The 14,233-nt window shown below is 51.9% G+C and overlaps 1 protein-coding gene across 4 annotated transcripts in view; it reads right to left on the reverse strand.

The window, feature by feature from the left end:
• The window catches only part of Vav2 (vav guanine nucleotide exchange factor 2), a 176,305-nt gene that overhangs the window by 51,303 nt on the left and 110,769 nt on the right, over positions 1-14,233 (reverse strand). For all 4 annotated transcript variants that reach the window (XM_075985552.1, XM_075985550.1, XM_075985549.1 and 1 more), the window contains one exon: positions 9,087-9,155. In XM_075985552.1, the coding sequence (XP_075841667.1) occupies positions 9,087-9,155 (69 nt within the window). The remainder of the gene's footprint in view (positions 1-9,086; positions 9,156-14,233) is intronic.

The following is a 14,233-nucleotide window of genomic DNA, read 5'->3' on the forward strand; positions in this document are numbered from 1 at the left end:
TCCAGAAGGGGCCCAAAGCATCTCCCTCCCACCTCCTGCCTGAGCCCCTGTAGCCCACAGCCTCCCTAGCCTGCATGGTGGCTGATTCCGGCACCCTGGTTTTCCACAAGGCAGCTGCTGAGAGGCCCAGCTCCCTCACCCTACAAAACAAGGGGGGATGAGCAACTGCCCTGTGCCTCAGGCACTGGGTGTTTACAGGGGACATAAACATCGTGCTGACAGGCTTGGCACACACTGTGAGCTCAGCCCCAGGCATGAGGCTGGCAGGCAAGCCTGTGACAAGCCACCATGAACTTGTTACTAGGAAACCAAAGGGGATATGGGGCTTTTTTTTTTTTTTAACCTCGGCCCACACCAGACTTTAGTTCATTTCAGGGCACAGGCAGCAGAGAGTGGCTGCTGTGGACTGGATCATCTGTTTATGGGGACAGATGGACAGACAAGGACCCTAGACACCTTTAATCACTCTCTGTTGGAGGAGTCACTCTGCCTACAGGTAGGTGCCAGGAACTACCTAGCCAGACTCACCTGGCAAGCCTGCTGGGGTTCTGCCCCCCCCCCCAACACACACACACACACACACACACACATTCACACGCACACAAAGAGAGAGAGAGAGACAGAGAGAGAGAGAGAGAGAGAGAGAGAGAGAGAGAGAGAGAGAGAGAACAATTGCCTCTTTTCTGGGAATTCTTTCTAAGCAGCAGAAAAGCCTAGAAACATCGACAAATAAATAAGTAAATAAGCAAGCAATCAGGCTGCACTGGGTCACAAGGGCTAGTCCCACAGGGACATCCTAGGCCCCAGGCAGATGGTCCAGGGTTTCGGTTCCTCCTTGTCACATGGCATAGTCTATGTGGCCCCCAGCGAGGCACTTCTGCTCCTGAAGCTCTAATTGTCAACTGCAAAATGGAGGACAGAGCCCCCACTTAGGCTGTCAGGGATGAAATGGCATAGAATTCTGCAGGGGCAATGTGGGGGACACACAGGGATCCTTCACACAAGGAGTGCAATATTCTAAGTATCTGTCATCCCTGTATCCTGTCCCCAGCCCTCTTGGTGGCCAAGGTACATGTGTGAAGACCGAGGACAGTTTGAAGGAGTCAGTTCTCTCCTCCTACCTGGCAGGTCCGGGGAATCGAACTCAGGATGTCCGGCTCGACTGCAAGTACCTTTACCTGCGGAGCCATCTCGCTGGTCTTGGCTCTTCCGTCTAACACGCTGCGCTAGGCTCAGGTCAAGTGAGCTGCCTCCTCTGATCCTTACAAAGGACCCGTAGGGACCACTCTCTAGTGATGTAGAAAAACAATGAAGACCCAGTGTCAAGGTCACCCAGCGCTCTGGACACACTTCAGGAGAAGGCATCCTTTTAGCATGGCAGGGCTGTGGGTGGCTTCTTGGAGGTGACATCTGGGCTGGGTTTTGTAGAATGAGTAGGAGTTTGGAAGTCAATACAAAAGATGCCGAATGCCTGACTGAACTTCAACAGTGGAGCACTGCGTCCCCCGCTTACTTATTTTGCAGGGTTCTTGTATGTGCTTCCGTGTGCAATGTCTGTGGTAAGTACAAGACACGACATGTGGAAGGCCGAGTCTTCCTCTCTCAGGGTTCCTAAAAGACTTCATTGGATTTGCAAGGCCCCATTAGACAGGACAAAGCTCTCTGCTAAGTGCCCAAGTAGGATAAATGAGACCCAGACTCTCCCCAGAGCCCTGCCCAAAACTCAGCAGTGGCTGACCTGGCATGCAATTCAACAGACCCTGAAGAGTCCGCAGAAGCCATTCCAACAGAAGTTGTTAACGTGGGGGTACATTTTCTTTGGTTTGGGTAGCCACTGGTAAGGTGACCATGTTCCTGTAAGCAACAACAGTAATGAAACTCACATGGTCACTGTGGTAGTCTGAATGTAACTGGCCCCCATAAGCTCACAGAGAGTGGTGGTCTTAGGGTGTGGCCTTGTTGGAGGAAGCGTGTCACTGTGGAGGCAGGCTTTGAGGTCTCCTATGCTCAAGTTACACCCAGTGTCGCAGTTCACTTCCTGTGGTCTGAGGATCCAGATGTACAACCCTCAGGTACTCCTCCAGCACCAGGTCTGCCTCCATGCCACCATGTGCCTGCCTTGATGATAATGGGCGAAATCTCTGGAACATTAAATGTTTTCTTTATAAGAGTTGCCGTGGCCATCATCTCTTGACAGCAATAGAAACCCTAACTAAGACAGTCACCAAGAGACGGACAGGAAGGAAGGTTGTGAGACAGCACTGGAGGCACAAGGGTAAGGACCTGAGTTCAAATCTCCAGAACCCACGTAAAGGTTGAACATGGTAGCAAGCGCTTCTGTAACCCCAGTGCTCTTACGGAGAGATGGGAGGCAGTCAGGAGAACCCTTGGGAACTCACCGGTCAGCTCTCCCAGTGAGAGCAGCAGAAAGAAAAGGAAATCCTGTTGAAGTAGAAGGTGAAGACTATCACCTAAGATCGCCCTCTGACCTCCACAGTATGCTGTGGCACAGGAGTCTAATGTACACACACACATACACACACTTACATCATACACACACAGACAGACGTGAATATAGACGCGGGGCAGTTGTGAAAACAGGGATTAGCAGGAGTGGGGGAGGGGTGAATATGATCAAAACTGTCCTGTTCGTATATGAAAACGTCACAAGGAAACCCATTATAGATAACTAATATATGCTAATAAAACACATTTTTTTAAAAAAGAAAGAAAAGAAACCAAGTCAGGCACAGTGGTGCATGCCTGTGATCCAAGCCCTTGGGCGACTGGGGTAGGAGGATCGCAGGGAGTTCCAGGGCAGCCCAGTCTACAGAGTGACAGAGGACAAGATGTGACTCCATTTCAAAACAACGACAAATTAAAAATCCTAGACACATCAAGGAAGCTCTTTCCTCCCAGCCTGGATGTGTATGTCCGGAGCAGATGCCACCTGGATGGCACGGGGTAAAAGGGAAGCGGAAGCAGTTCAGATGCAGGGTGACGGTTTCGGGTCTATACAGGTGCCAACCATGCGCCAGCACCAAGGCAGAGTCTGCCGGGCAGCACTTGGGGTAGCAGGGCAATTACTCAGACATGAATTCTAACCTCAGCTCTGCCCTTCACTAGAGGGGCACCCTGGGCAGGTGCCTTCAACCTCTCAGAGCCCTATCTCCTTCCGGGCTCTAGAGCCTCTACCCAGGCCATCCCAGAAGACAGGAACCAACTGACAGAGATGTGGTCCATGATCACCTGTTTCATGATTCCATTCAGCCAGTCCCCATGGCCAGAATTTCTTGTTCTTGGGAGCAAGAAGCCCAAGACAGGATATCAGTGAGCGCGTACACCAAGGAGAAGCCCATCTTGCACAAGTGAGACACCAAGGGATACCAGGAGGCAGCTCCACCCACAGCAATGCTGGAGGTCCAGTCAAGGTGGCTTGGGCAAGAAAGGGAAAGGGGGCTACAGGGTGGTGGCCTTTAATTCCATCACTCAGGAGGCAGAAGCAGACGGATCTCTGTGAGTTAGAGGCCACCCTAGTCTACAGAGGAGTTCCAGGACAGCCAGGGCTACACAGAGAAACTTTGTCTCAAAAAAACAGAGGGGGGGGAGGAGAAAAGGAGGGAAGGAAGAAAGGAGGGAGGGAGGAAGGAAGCCTTTTGATCCCTGCCTGTCACCCACTTAAGAAGCCCAGGGTCGGGGGCTGGAGAGATGGCTCAGAGGCTAAGAGCACTGACTGCTCTTCCAGAGGTCATGAGTTCAATTCCCAGCAACCACATGATGGCTCACAACCATCTGTAATGAGATCTGGTGCCCTCTTCTGGTGTGTGTGAAGCAGAATGTTGTACACATAATAAATAAATAAATTAAAAAAAAAAAAAAGAAGCCCAGGGTCTCAGCCTTAGGCAACAAGCCCATAGGACAAGGATACAACTTCACACTGTGAGTCCCAAAGCAAAGGCCTGCCTGTAAGAGCCGCCTACCCTGTCCTCTAGCCCATGGCCTCCTCTCCAGCCATCACCTCAGCCATGAACCTGAGGAACTTGAACAGAGGGTGGCATGAGGGTGCCGTCCCCAACTCTACTTTTCGCCCTTCTCGACTATAAGAGATTGGTCTGCACTCTTTCCAGAGGTGTGTGGCCACAGATGCCTTCTGAAGGGGTCAGGAGACATGTTGTTGTTGCTTGGGAGAACAAAGACTCACGTAGCCCAGGCTGGCCTTGAATTCCTGATTCTCCCATCCCAGCTCCGGAAGTGCCACCATTACAGGTGTGCTCCACCATGCCTGGCTTTCTGGGTCTTTTCTGTGAAGTCTGCTCTAAAGCTCACCCCCTGGGGGAAAGGAGCTATTTGGGGTGAATATAAAGCATCCCAAACACACCCTCCCGACTCACCCCAGGCTTTGAGCACGGCATCCTGCACACACCAGCCTCAAGGAGCAGCGCTGAACTAGAAAACTCTGAAGACAGGTTTTAGACTTAGCTTTCTCTGACAGTGTTGAGCAGAGGGAGGACCGAAAGGGAGGACCATGGGCTGGGGTAGAGATGTGTTCCCACTTGAATGAGGGTCCCACAGGATACAGCCCTTGCTCTCTGTTATTAAAGAGCTTGCAGAGTGGCCAGGGCTTGGCGTTTGTGGGGTCAGATGGGAGAAAAACGACCACCCTCCCAAGTCACTGCCATCCCTGCCACCCCTCTCCCCTCCCCCTCCCCCAGAGTATGGAAGGACTCCAACCCGCCTTCATTTCTATGCTTAAGAATTACTCCATAGCTGTTTCGTAAGCCAATAAAATATGCAGCTATACCCTTACAGAAAAGTTACAGCCCCTGGCTGGGCACGAGCCCATGTGTTTAAGGAGGAAAATGAATTCACCTCAGAAGACAATGAAGTCAGAGCCAGTGCAAAGCAGGCTCTGCCACAACAGACTGTGAAGTCTGTGACCTCAAAGGGACATCTGTGCAGGTTTGAGAGTGGAGACAGAGAAACTGGAGCCCTTGGAGGGACCGAGAAACTTGAGGCAGTAACACAGAACAGGAGAGCTACACAGCCTGTGGTGAGTGACACACACCCTTGCTTTCCTGAACCCTGGGAAGGTCCCAGCCATGTCACCTGGGCACAGAGAGCCCTGAAAGGCAAAAGGAAGACAATGGGCCAAAGCCAGACATTTGCAGCCGAGGGGCCCTGGCTGCTGCACCTCACATGTGTGCGTTATTCTTGCGCCATCAGCTCTTCTGCATAAAATGGCACTAGCCCTACAGATGTAGACTGGGGGTCAGACCTGAGAGGTGGGCTCAGACACTTTTAGAGGCAGGCCATTATGCAAATGCAGGTGCCACTTTTTAGAGCGACTGAAAAGCAGGCCTTTCCTTTTGGGCTTGTTTTGCTTAATAATGACATTTTTAAGTGGCAGTGTTTTGTGTTCGTCGTCTCAGGCAGCTGCTCTGACTACTTGATCACACATTGCTTAACAATCTGAAGAGGGAGCTGAGAGCCCTTTCCAGTGTTCCTGACGTGTGGGGTTCTGCTCAAGCTCCCGGAAGGACATTTGAGACCACGGCTCCTATTGCCCAGCTCAGTGGCTCGGGGCCATGCATGGTTGTCATGTAACAAATGAATCTGGACCAATCACAAACTATATGCCCGGCCAGGGGACTGATTGAAAATGCAATTTCTTGTTGGCAGCCGTTCTGCGGAAAACACCGCTCTGGCAACATTTTGGGTCAATCAGTTCAAATAAAATACATTCTTCAGATTAACTTCACCTGTTTCTGCTTAGGCTGTTCCTGTGGCTACTAGAAAATCAGCAGTCAGGCATATAACTCATGTTTGCTCTCCTCCGCGCGGCGCTGCCACCGCCACTTAAAGGCCGGGGAGAGCGATGGTCTCAGTCAATGAAACTGGTTCAGGACGAGCCCCCAGATGCCTGCGGGGCCCGTGAGCACCCTGTAGTTCCAGTGCTGCTGCCTTCGCAACAGGGCCACCAACCAGGTACCGATGTCATGTGTTACAATGAAGGAAACCGAAGTACATGGAAGCAAGCAATCTGCCAAGACCACCTGAGCAGGAATGCAGCTTTAGGGCTCAGCGCCCTCCCTACTCCAGGAGCACACGGTCCAGCCAGACAATGGAGGCTGCCCACAGACCAGACCTGGAGTGCCAAGGAGGCAGTCACATCAGGGAGACAGTGCTTAACAAGACCCCTCCACCACCACCACCACCACCACCACCTGCAGTGTCTGGGTCAGGGTGGTTGAAAGGGTCCTGGAGACATGCAACATGATCACTATTGAGGATCCAGCCCCTTATACTCTGAAATGCTCCCCCCAACACACAGCTGCTCCCACAAAATGACACTCTCCCCAGCTGCTGTCTCATGCCCTCCCAGGGCTGTCTACTTGTGTAATGGGCAAACATCACTACCAGTTCCACAGAGACCAGGAAATCTGCCTTCCAAGGAAAGGAGAAGAAAGTGGGGGGAAAAAGCATAGAAAATTTATTAAACTCGAGCCACTGGGACCAAATGGCAACTTAAAGATCCAGACTCAGCCTCGTTCCCTGTAATTTATGGTTCAGGTTTGCAGTAACGGCAAGGTTAGGGATTAAGGGGACTCAGGGTGAATGTCACCGAGGAACAGCTTCCTGCCGAGCAAGGCTACATGTTCTCCAACTTACATTCCTATGAGAGCAGTTCCAGCTTGTCTTGGAGAAAGACACCAGTGGCAAACCAGAAGGGGCAGAGGAAGAGGGAGGTGGGTACCCAGGTTCCAGGCCAGACTGACCACAAGAGAGTCCTTGAGATTGAAAGACACCCCACGAACCGTAGTACACAGGCTACCTCCAGGATAGCACCTGAAAAACACGCTAGCCCTAAAATATCAGGATATCTCATACCTGGCCCTAGATACACAAAACCTACATGGTCCTTGTACTTCCCAACTCCAGGTTGTGCCCACCTGAGGGACATTTCCAGGAGATAAAAAGCTCAGGAGAGACCTCAGGAGAACTGCTCCCGGCACCGGCCCAGCCAGAGGTTCCCGGCCTCTATAGGATCACCCAATTAGAGGAGAGGTTAGGGCAGACTTGGAGTCAAAGATCAGCATGCCACTTATTAGCTGAGTGACACAAACCAGTTGCAGCTTCCCTCTGGGCTCATTTCCCAATCTGTGAAGTGGAGGCAACAGAAGGCTGGAGTTTACAAAGCATGAGAGGGAAAGGGTGTCGTGCATGGTCCCAGCAAGAAGATCTAGCGAGCACTGCCCATACTGAAGCCCCTTACAGCACCACCGACGCCACACCAGATACACCAGGCACGTACTAAGGGCTGGAGTCTTCAGACACTGGGCCTGACCTCAGGACCCTCCTGGATTCCGGAGACATTTAACCACCTAAACACTGAGTTTCTAAGATAGCAAACAGGGCGCAAGTGCTATGTATGGGTAGCTCACCAAGGCTTCCCATAGCGAGGGCACCTAAGGATAACCCTGAGCCCAGCACATATCCCCAGACTGCAACACCAGGGCAGAGGTGCCATGCCCTGAGGATCTCCCTTGTGCTGTGCCACCAGCCTGAATCCCTTTCCCTCAATTCTCTGTACCCACATGGTATTCTGCCTGCACCTGAGTGTCCTAAGCCCCTCTCTAACTCTGGAGAGAGGTCAGAGTCACGCAGGACCCAGCAAAGGACTCAAGGTCATGAATGACTTTCACAAACTCATTTCCCTTTTAGTGTACTCCCTATAGCCCAGGAGGATTCCACGGATGTCTGAAGGAACTCTGGGCTTCCCACCCACGGGAGCACCCCAGGCCCCCTGGCAACCCATTTCGGAATTCCCTCTGCCTCCAGGTGAGGAATCCCCGGCTCTCACAGAACTGCAGGACAGGGCTGCCAGGCTAAGACAGACAAACTGAGCAATGAATGAGTTCCGGGTATGTCTGAGCGCTGTCTGTGGGCTGCATGGGGCCCAGAACAGCTATGAATGAGGCCAATACAAATCATAAACTTGTTTCAGACATATATGGGGGGGGGCTCGTGAGCACTAACTTTGTAGGTGACAGTGTCCCATCACAACGTTAGACCATCTAATAGAGACCCTGCAAACACACAGTGCTCCATCTCTGGAGACAGCGCAGATGGGGTGGGGGGTGAATACAGAATGGAGTTGCAAGTGCAGAAAACCCCTTAACGGCAGGTGCTCAGAACACGCAGCCCCGGCACATCTGATTTCTCTCTGAGTTTGCGCACTGAGACAATAGGAGGGAGAGAGATAGCCAGTCTCCAGGGAAGAAACACATTTCTCAGATGTGATAAAATTGGGGACAGAAGTTTACCAGGAGGCCCAAGGGAACCTCAAGCCTGGGAGAAAAGTAGACACACAGGCCAGAGGCTGCCAATAACAAACTAGGTCCTGGGCAGAACCAGCCGGTCCCAGCCAGGGCCCCTCCCAGCCTCTATCACAGTTAGGCTCAGGCTGAGCTATTTCCCTTTCTTGACAGAGAGCTGGGTAATCCCACACTGGCCACATGATCCCATTCATATGACCACAGAAGGCTGTAGAGCTAGGCCAAAGGCTCCGTCATCCCTGTGGGGAAATGACCCAGCTCGGCCTGTATGTAGAAGAGGGGGGAAAATCCTCGGAGGAATTAAGAAGCAGGGGTCACTAAGAGATGGGGAACCAGCTCTCCCCTGCAAGCCACACCCTAATCAGGGGGCTATAAGGCGATCTGAGTCACAAGCCCCACTGTTTGGAGCCATCCAGTGCGGAGCCCAAAGGCCAGGAAAGAGGAGCACAAGGACACCTCACCTGCCCCGTGCCACTCCCAGCAACTCCACAGAAGGAAACGTTCCGAGAGAAAGGCCACCAACCATGACCAACAGACACCAAGGCAGTTACCGGGCAGCCGGGCAGCCTTCTAGAAGGCAGAGGGTGCGCAGCAAGCATTGTAACTCAGCCATGCAGAAACCCCAGCTTCTGGCAGGGACACCAGAGAGAGGACAGCCAAGGCTGCCTCTGCCTTGAGAGCAGCTTGTTCAGCTGCTGAGCCTGGGGCTCCTTCCTTGTGTCCTTCCCCCGTCGGCCTTCCTCTACTTACTCGGCCAGCTCTTCCAGGCTTCGGTAGACATCGTCATCATTCTCAGCTGTCTCCTCTGAGGGAAAAGGCCTGAGGAGAGAAGACAAAAGTGAGGACAGTGGATCTCTACATCCCTGCCACAGTGCGGGCCAGTCCGCAGGCCACCCTAGGCCCCACCTCACAGCGAAGCAGCCCAGTTTGTCAGTGTCTTCCACCATCCTGCATGACAGACCCGCCCTCTAGGCTGGTGGGCTCAGGGGAGCAGTTCCTGGGCCATGGGTGAGTCAGCCCTCAGCTGGTCCCCAAGCCTCCATACCCCATACTGAGGATATGAAAGCATATGAAGGATCTGATTCAAGGGCTTTTGTCCTCTGTCACCACACTGCCATTATCGACACAGCAGCCATACTCTGGAGGGCTATAGGAACAGTGTGGGGGCCTCCCAGGGTACCTTGAGCTACAACACAGGGTAGGCAAGTGGCCCGTCCCGGTCCCCCCAGGAGGGAAACCTAGAAGGCTGCCCGGTTACCTCCTGTTCTTCAGAGCCTGCAAGGACAACAGTGAAGATAGGAAAGGCCCTAATGAGCTCCAACCCATCATGACTACCCATCCACAAGGGCGTATTGTCCTGTGTCCTCCTACGACAGAACCTTGGGAGCAGGAGCTGTGTAGAGCTATGGCCCTGAAGGGCACCACTGGACAGCTGTGATCCCCAAGGCACGTGCCATCACCACAGCCTTTAGTCACCACAACACAACTCCATTAGCAGCAGCCTCCCTAACGACAGCCCCCTAAGTTGACCTATACCTTGTCAGTGTAAGACTCTAGCCCCTTCTGGGGGAGGGGACATTCATCTTACAGCCATTCCCATGATACCATCTCCTCTTGGGGATCCCCCACCAAGAAAAACTCCACTCAGGGAGAGTGACAACGAACTCCGTGCAGTCAGATCCCAGGGATGCTTCCAGCCACTGCCACCTCCTCCTCCTTCTCCCAGGTAACCACGGCTTTATAACTCACTGTCATCAAACTGGTTATCCTCATGTCTCCTTGATGGCCTCTTGCTTCAGCAGCCCCCACAGTTTATACCCCAATAAGCAATTAGAGCTTGCGGTCAAGACACAGGCTGACCTCATCTTTTCTGGGCTTTGGCATCCAGTGGCTCCCACCTCCCAGAACCTATCCCAGCCGAGGCACCATTTTACCAGCCAACACCTGCTCTTCCAAACCAGGACATGCTCAACTGGTGGAGAGCCTCAGAGGGGAGGCCCAACCTGGAACATGCCTAACACCAACGTCCCTATCACCCTCTTCTCGGCACCCTACCGCAGTCCTCCACCTGAGGCGGACCATGTCTGCTTGCTTCTGGGTCAGCAGCCCCTGCAGCTTCAAGCAACAGAAAAGGAGTCATCACTCACCCTGACCCTCCCCCCATGACCCTGGGACACAGTGGCAACTGCTGGGGACCGAGCATTGGGGAAACAATATCGGCAGATTAAAGCTGGGGAGCAGGGTGCAGCTCAGAGTGTGGGGTATGGGATTGGAGCGAGGGGAGTCATCCTGTGTCACACCCCCACCCCCATTTCCTGCAGCGAGGTCTGGGAAAGCTTTCCACAGCCTAGGAGACTGCTGGCTGGGAGTCCTTTACCTATCTCAACTTGGGATGTTTCATTACATTTTTTTCTATGAAAATCTTACTAGGCTGTGGTTGGGCATCTCTGCTAACTCTGTCCTCAAGACCCATCTCAGAGGGCAAAAGAGTGGGCTGAGCCTCTAGGGAGTGTCTCTATTGACAGGGAAGGCTGAGGAGGTATGGGTACATGGAGAATGCCCACGAAGTTTCAGAGACTTCGAGCCATACAAGTGCCTACTGCAGGGCCTGTGGCCCAGGAGTGTGTAGCTGAAACACACATGCTAAGCAGAGATGGCCTCCAGGGCGGCGGATTCCCAGACTGAGGAAGTAACTGTATGCATTTAGGGATTTGGAGAGGACACAGAGGAGTTCAGAACATGCCAGCCAAAACATGCCTCTTTTGACATACTGGTTACTTTAAGCTAAAAGAAATAGAATTAGCCAAGGCAGGAAAATGCTCTTGACCTCCTCCAACTGGGTGAGATAAGAGACTATGTGTAGCTATTTCCTCTGAATGGAAATGGTCCTTCCTAGAGAGGAAGTGGGCTCCCAAGACTAAGGAAAAGGAAAGATGCAAGGCCCAGGAAGTGAACAGAACAGAACAAAAGTCACTGGCAGGAAGTTTCTGAAAAGTAAAAGATTTACAAGGCTCCTCCCCAATGTCGTATAAGTAGTGACAGGATACAGAGATGGCTCAGCAGGTAAAGGCATTTGCCACCAAGCCTGACGACCTTAATTCAATCCCAGGGGACCAAATGGAGAAAAGAGAACTCTTGCAAGCTGTCCACTGTATAATAATAACAATAATATAATAATAATAACAATAACTAATAATTCCAATGATAAGTAGTAACCGTTGCTGGGAAGAGACCACACTCAGACCGGCTGAGCTGACGGCAAATTGGACAAGTCGCTCTCCAGGACACAGCTTTTGTGGGTGGATTTCTCAATAGTACAACTGTCCTTGGATCACTGACTCCTGGGGGTGACTGCAGTCATCTCATCTGTCACTGGCACCCACCTGGGGTGAGCAGGCGTCTGTCCACATTTCCCCAGGAAAGTTACATGATGAGAAAACAGCCTTCATCTTACAAAAGAACTCACGTTTGGAAAGAGAGTGTGGATGGAGAAGGGGGCGGGTTGGAGGAGAGGGCCACTCTGAGGCAACTCTCGCCATGCAAGGGTGGCTTGATTCTCCAGACACTCCTCCGGCCCTTCCCTAGACCCACCCACTCACGCCATTTACTTAAAGCTCGGGATGACTATGCAAGCTTTGACAGCAGACCCTTTATCTAATCTCACACTGTTGTGTGATATCTGCACAGGTGTTCCAAACTAAAATTGTTTTGCTTGAGGGGTAAAACAAAAAGGATAACCCTATTTCTCCCATTAATCCGCTTTACACCAATTTAACACTAGGCCAGCCCAAGAACCTAGAAGGAGCGGAAGCAGCGATCCGACTCTCCACCTGCTGCCTGGTCCTGGGAGGAGGAGGAGGAGGAGGAGGAGGAGGAGGAGGAGGAGGAGGAGGAGGAGGAGGAGGAGGAGGAGGAGGAGGAGGAGGAGGAGGAGGAGGAGGAGGAGGAGGAGGAGGAGAGCCCACACTACTCTGCGGGAGTGAAGCACAGGCCACACCCCTGGAGCATCCTAAAGGCCATAGGGGAAGCAGATCAAAGGCAAAAGAAGGAAGCCAGTACCTTCAAAAGCCACAGACCAAATCTACTCATCTCCAAGAGACAAAGGTGCCCCTTTAATTAAGTCAGGCAGCCCCTCCAGGCCCCAGGTGCACGGTCAGGCAGGAATCAGCTACAAATGGGAGGCCCAGCTGGGGACTGGCCTTGGCTATCCACACTGCCTGGGATCCCCTCCTTGCCTGGGGGACAGCTGACATTTTCAGTGTATGATGATTCAGCAGTGATGGGCCCAGCTCAAAACCTCACCTCCCCATCCTTATAGAGCCACCTCCAATCAGAGCAACTGCCACGCCAGCCAGCGTGCTCTTTCTGCAGGTTTAACTTTTTATTTCAAATACTTACATTGGGGGCAGGGGGCTCATAGAGATCTGTTTGCCTCTGCCTCCCAAGTGCTGGGATTAAATGTGTGCACTGGTAAAATATTTATTTTTAACTGATAAGAGCGCACGCTTGTGGAACAGCATACAGCATGTAGGGATGCTTTTTCAAAAAAGGATAAAGTTACTTCTATAACGCGAAAGGAAATATCATCGTGGTTAATCCTGAGGGTTAGCTTGACCAGATCGATGACAGAATCATCTAGAAAAAAGGGAAGCAGACGCTGGGGTGTCTCTGAATGTGGGTGGTGCTATCCCACAATCTCGGGGGCTGGATGGAGTAATAGTGGGAGAAAGGGGAGCGAGCCTGCAGCACAGGCATATTCTCTGAGTGTATATGTGTCTCTGTCTCTCTGTGTACATCTTCTCGGTGTCTCTGTCTAGGTCTCAGTCTCTGTCTCTGTCTCTGTCTCTCTCTCTCTCTGTCTCTCTCTCTCTCTCCTCTGCTCCACCGTGCCCTCTCTACCACAATGGGCTAAAACTTGCAAAACCATGAGCCAAAACCCACTCCCTCCACGGTTGTTCCTTTCAGATACTTGGTCACAGTAACCAAAGTCAGAGAAGCACCATAAACGCTTATTTATGAGAAAATAAAGCTTCCCTCATACATAATATAAATGAAAAATTTTAAAGCCCCATTAAATCCTACAAAAGTGTGATATGTATAAAATGACATGGTGGGAAAGGGCTGGGGTGCAACTTTTAATGCTGAATGCAGGTCGACACAGCCCCGTGCAAACTCTTAACACAGGGTGTATATGGGTAAAGGTTTGCGCTAGCCCTGGGGATCCAGGGATCCAGTAATACCACTCATGTCCTTGGAGTCTACACTGCCAATGTGGCAGAGAAATAACGGGCTCTCCATTTGTGTATGTAGTTCACGTGTGCACATGTGTGTTCAGGGTGGTGGTACACACCTATAATCCCAGCACTATTATAGGGAAACAAGACTCACTAGGAGTTCACAGTCCAGCTAGCCTGGTGTATGCAGTGATGAACAAGAGACCCTGCCTCAAACACAGTGAGAGGCCAGGAGCAGCCCCCAACACTGTCCTCTAGGAGACGCAGGAGTGCCAGAGCAGGAGGCACCGAGTTGGTGCTAGGCATCAAAGTCTTGTTTCAACCTCTGAGTTCTTTAACAATCTTGTACATGTGGCCGCCCTAAATGTCTCCTTTCCGCATTTTTTAAGAGTCGCTTTCAGTGTTGGTTCCACCCCCTCTTGTCATTTCCTCCACCTGCACTATGCAGTGGACCTGAAACAGGCCTGTTAAAGGTGTGAGAATCACACCGCTGCCCGTAAACCTTTACTACTTACTTTTATTGGAGCATCACTAGCTGGGGCCACAAAGCCCTAGAGAACGGAGCTACAAATCCAATTAATTTCTGCCACAGCCAAACAAAGACAGGCGACTTGCCTGGGTGGGACAAGCAGGCCAGGCAGCCAACCCGGGATACACAATGTT

This window comes from Microtus pennsylvanicus, chromosome 9 (assembly GCF_037038515.1).
Source record: "Microtus pennsylvanicus isolate mMicPen1 chromosome 9, mMicPen1.hap1, whole genome shotgun sequence".
Lineage (NCBI taxonomy): Eukaryota > Metazoa > Chordata > Mammalia > Rodentia > Cricetidae > Microtus > Microtus pennsylvanicus.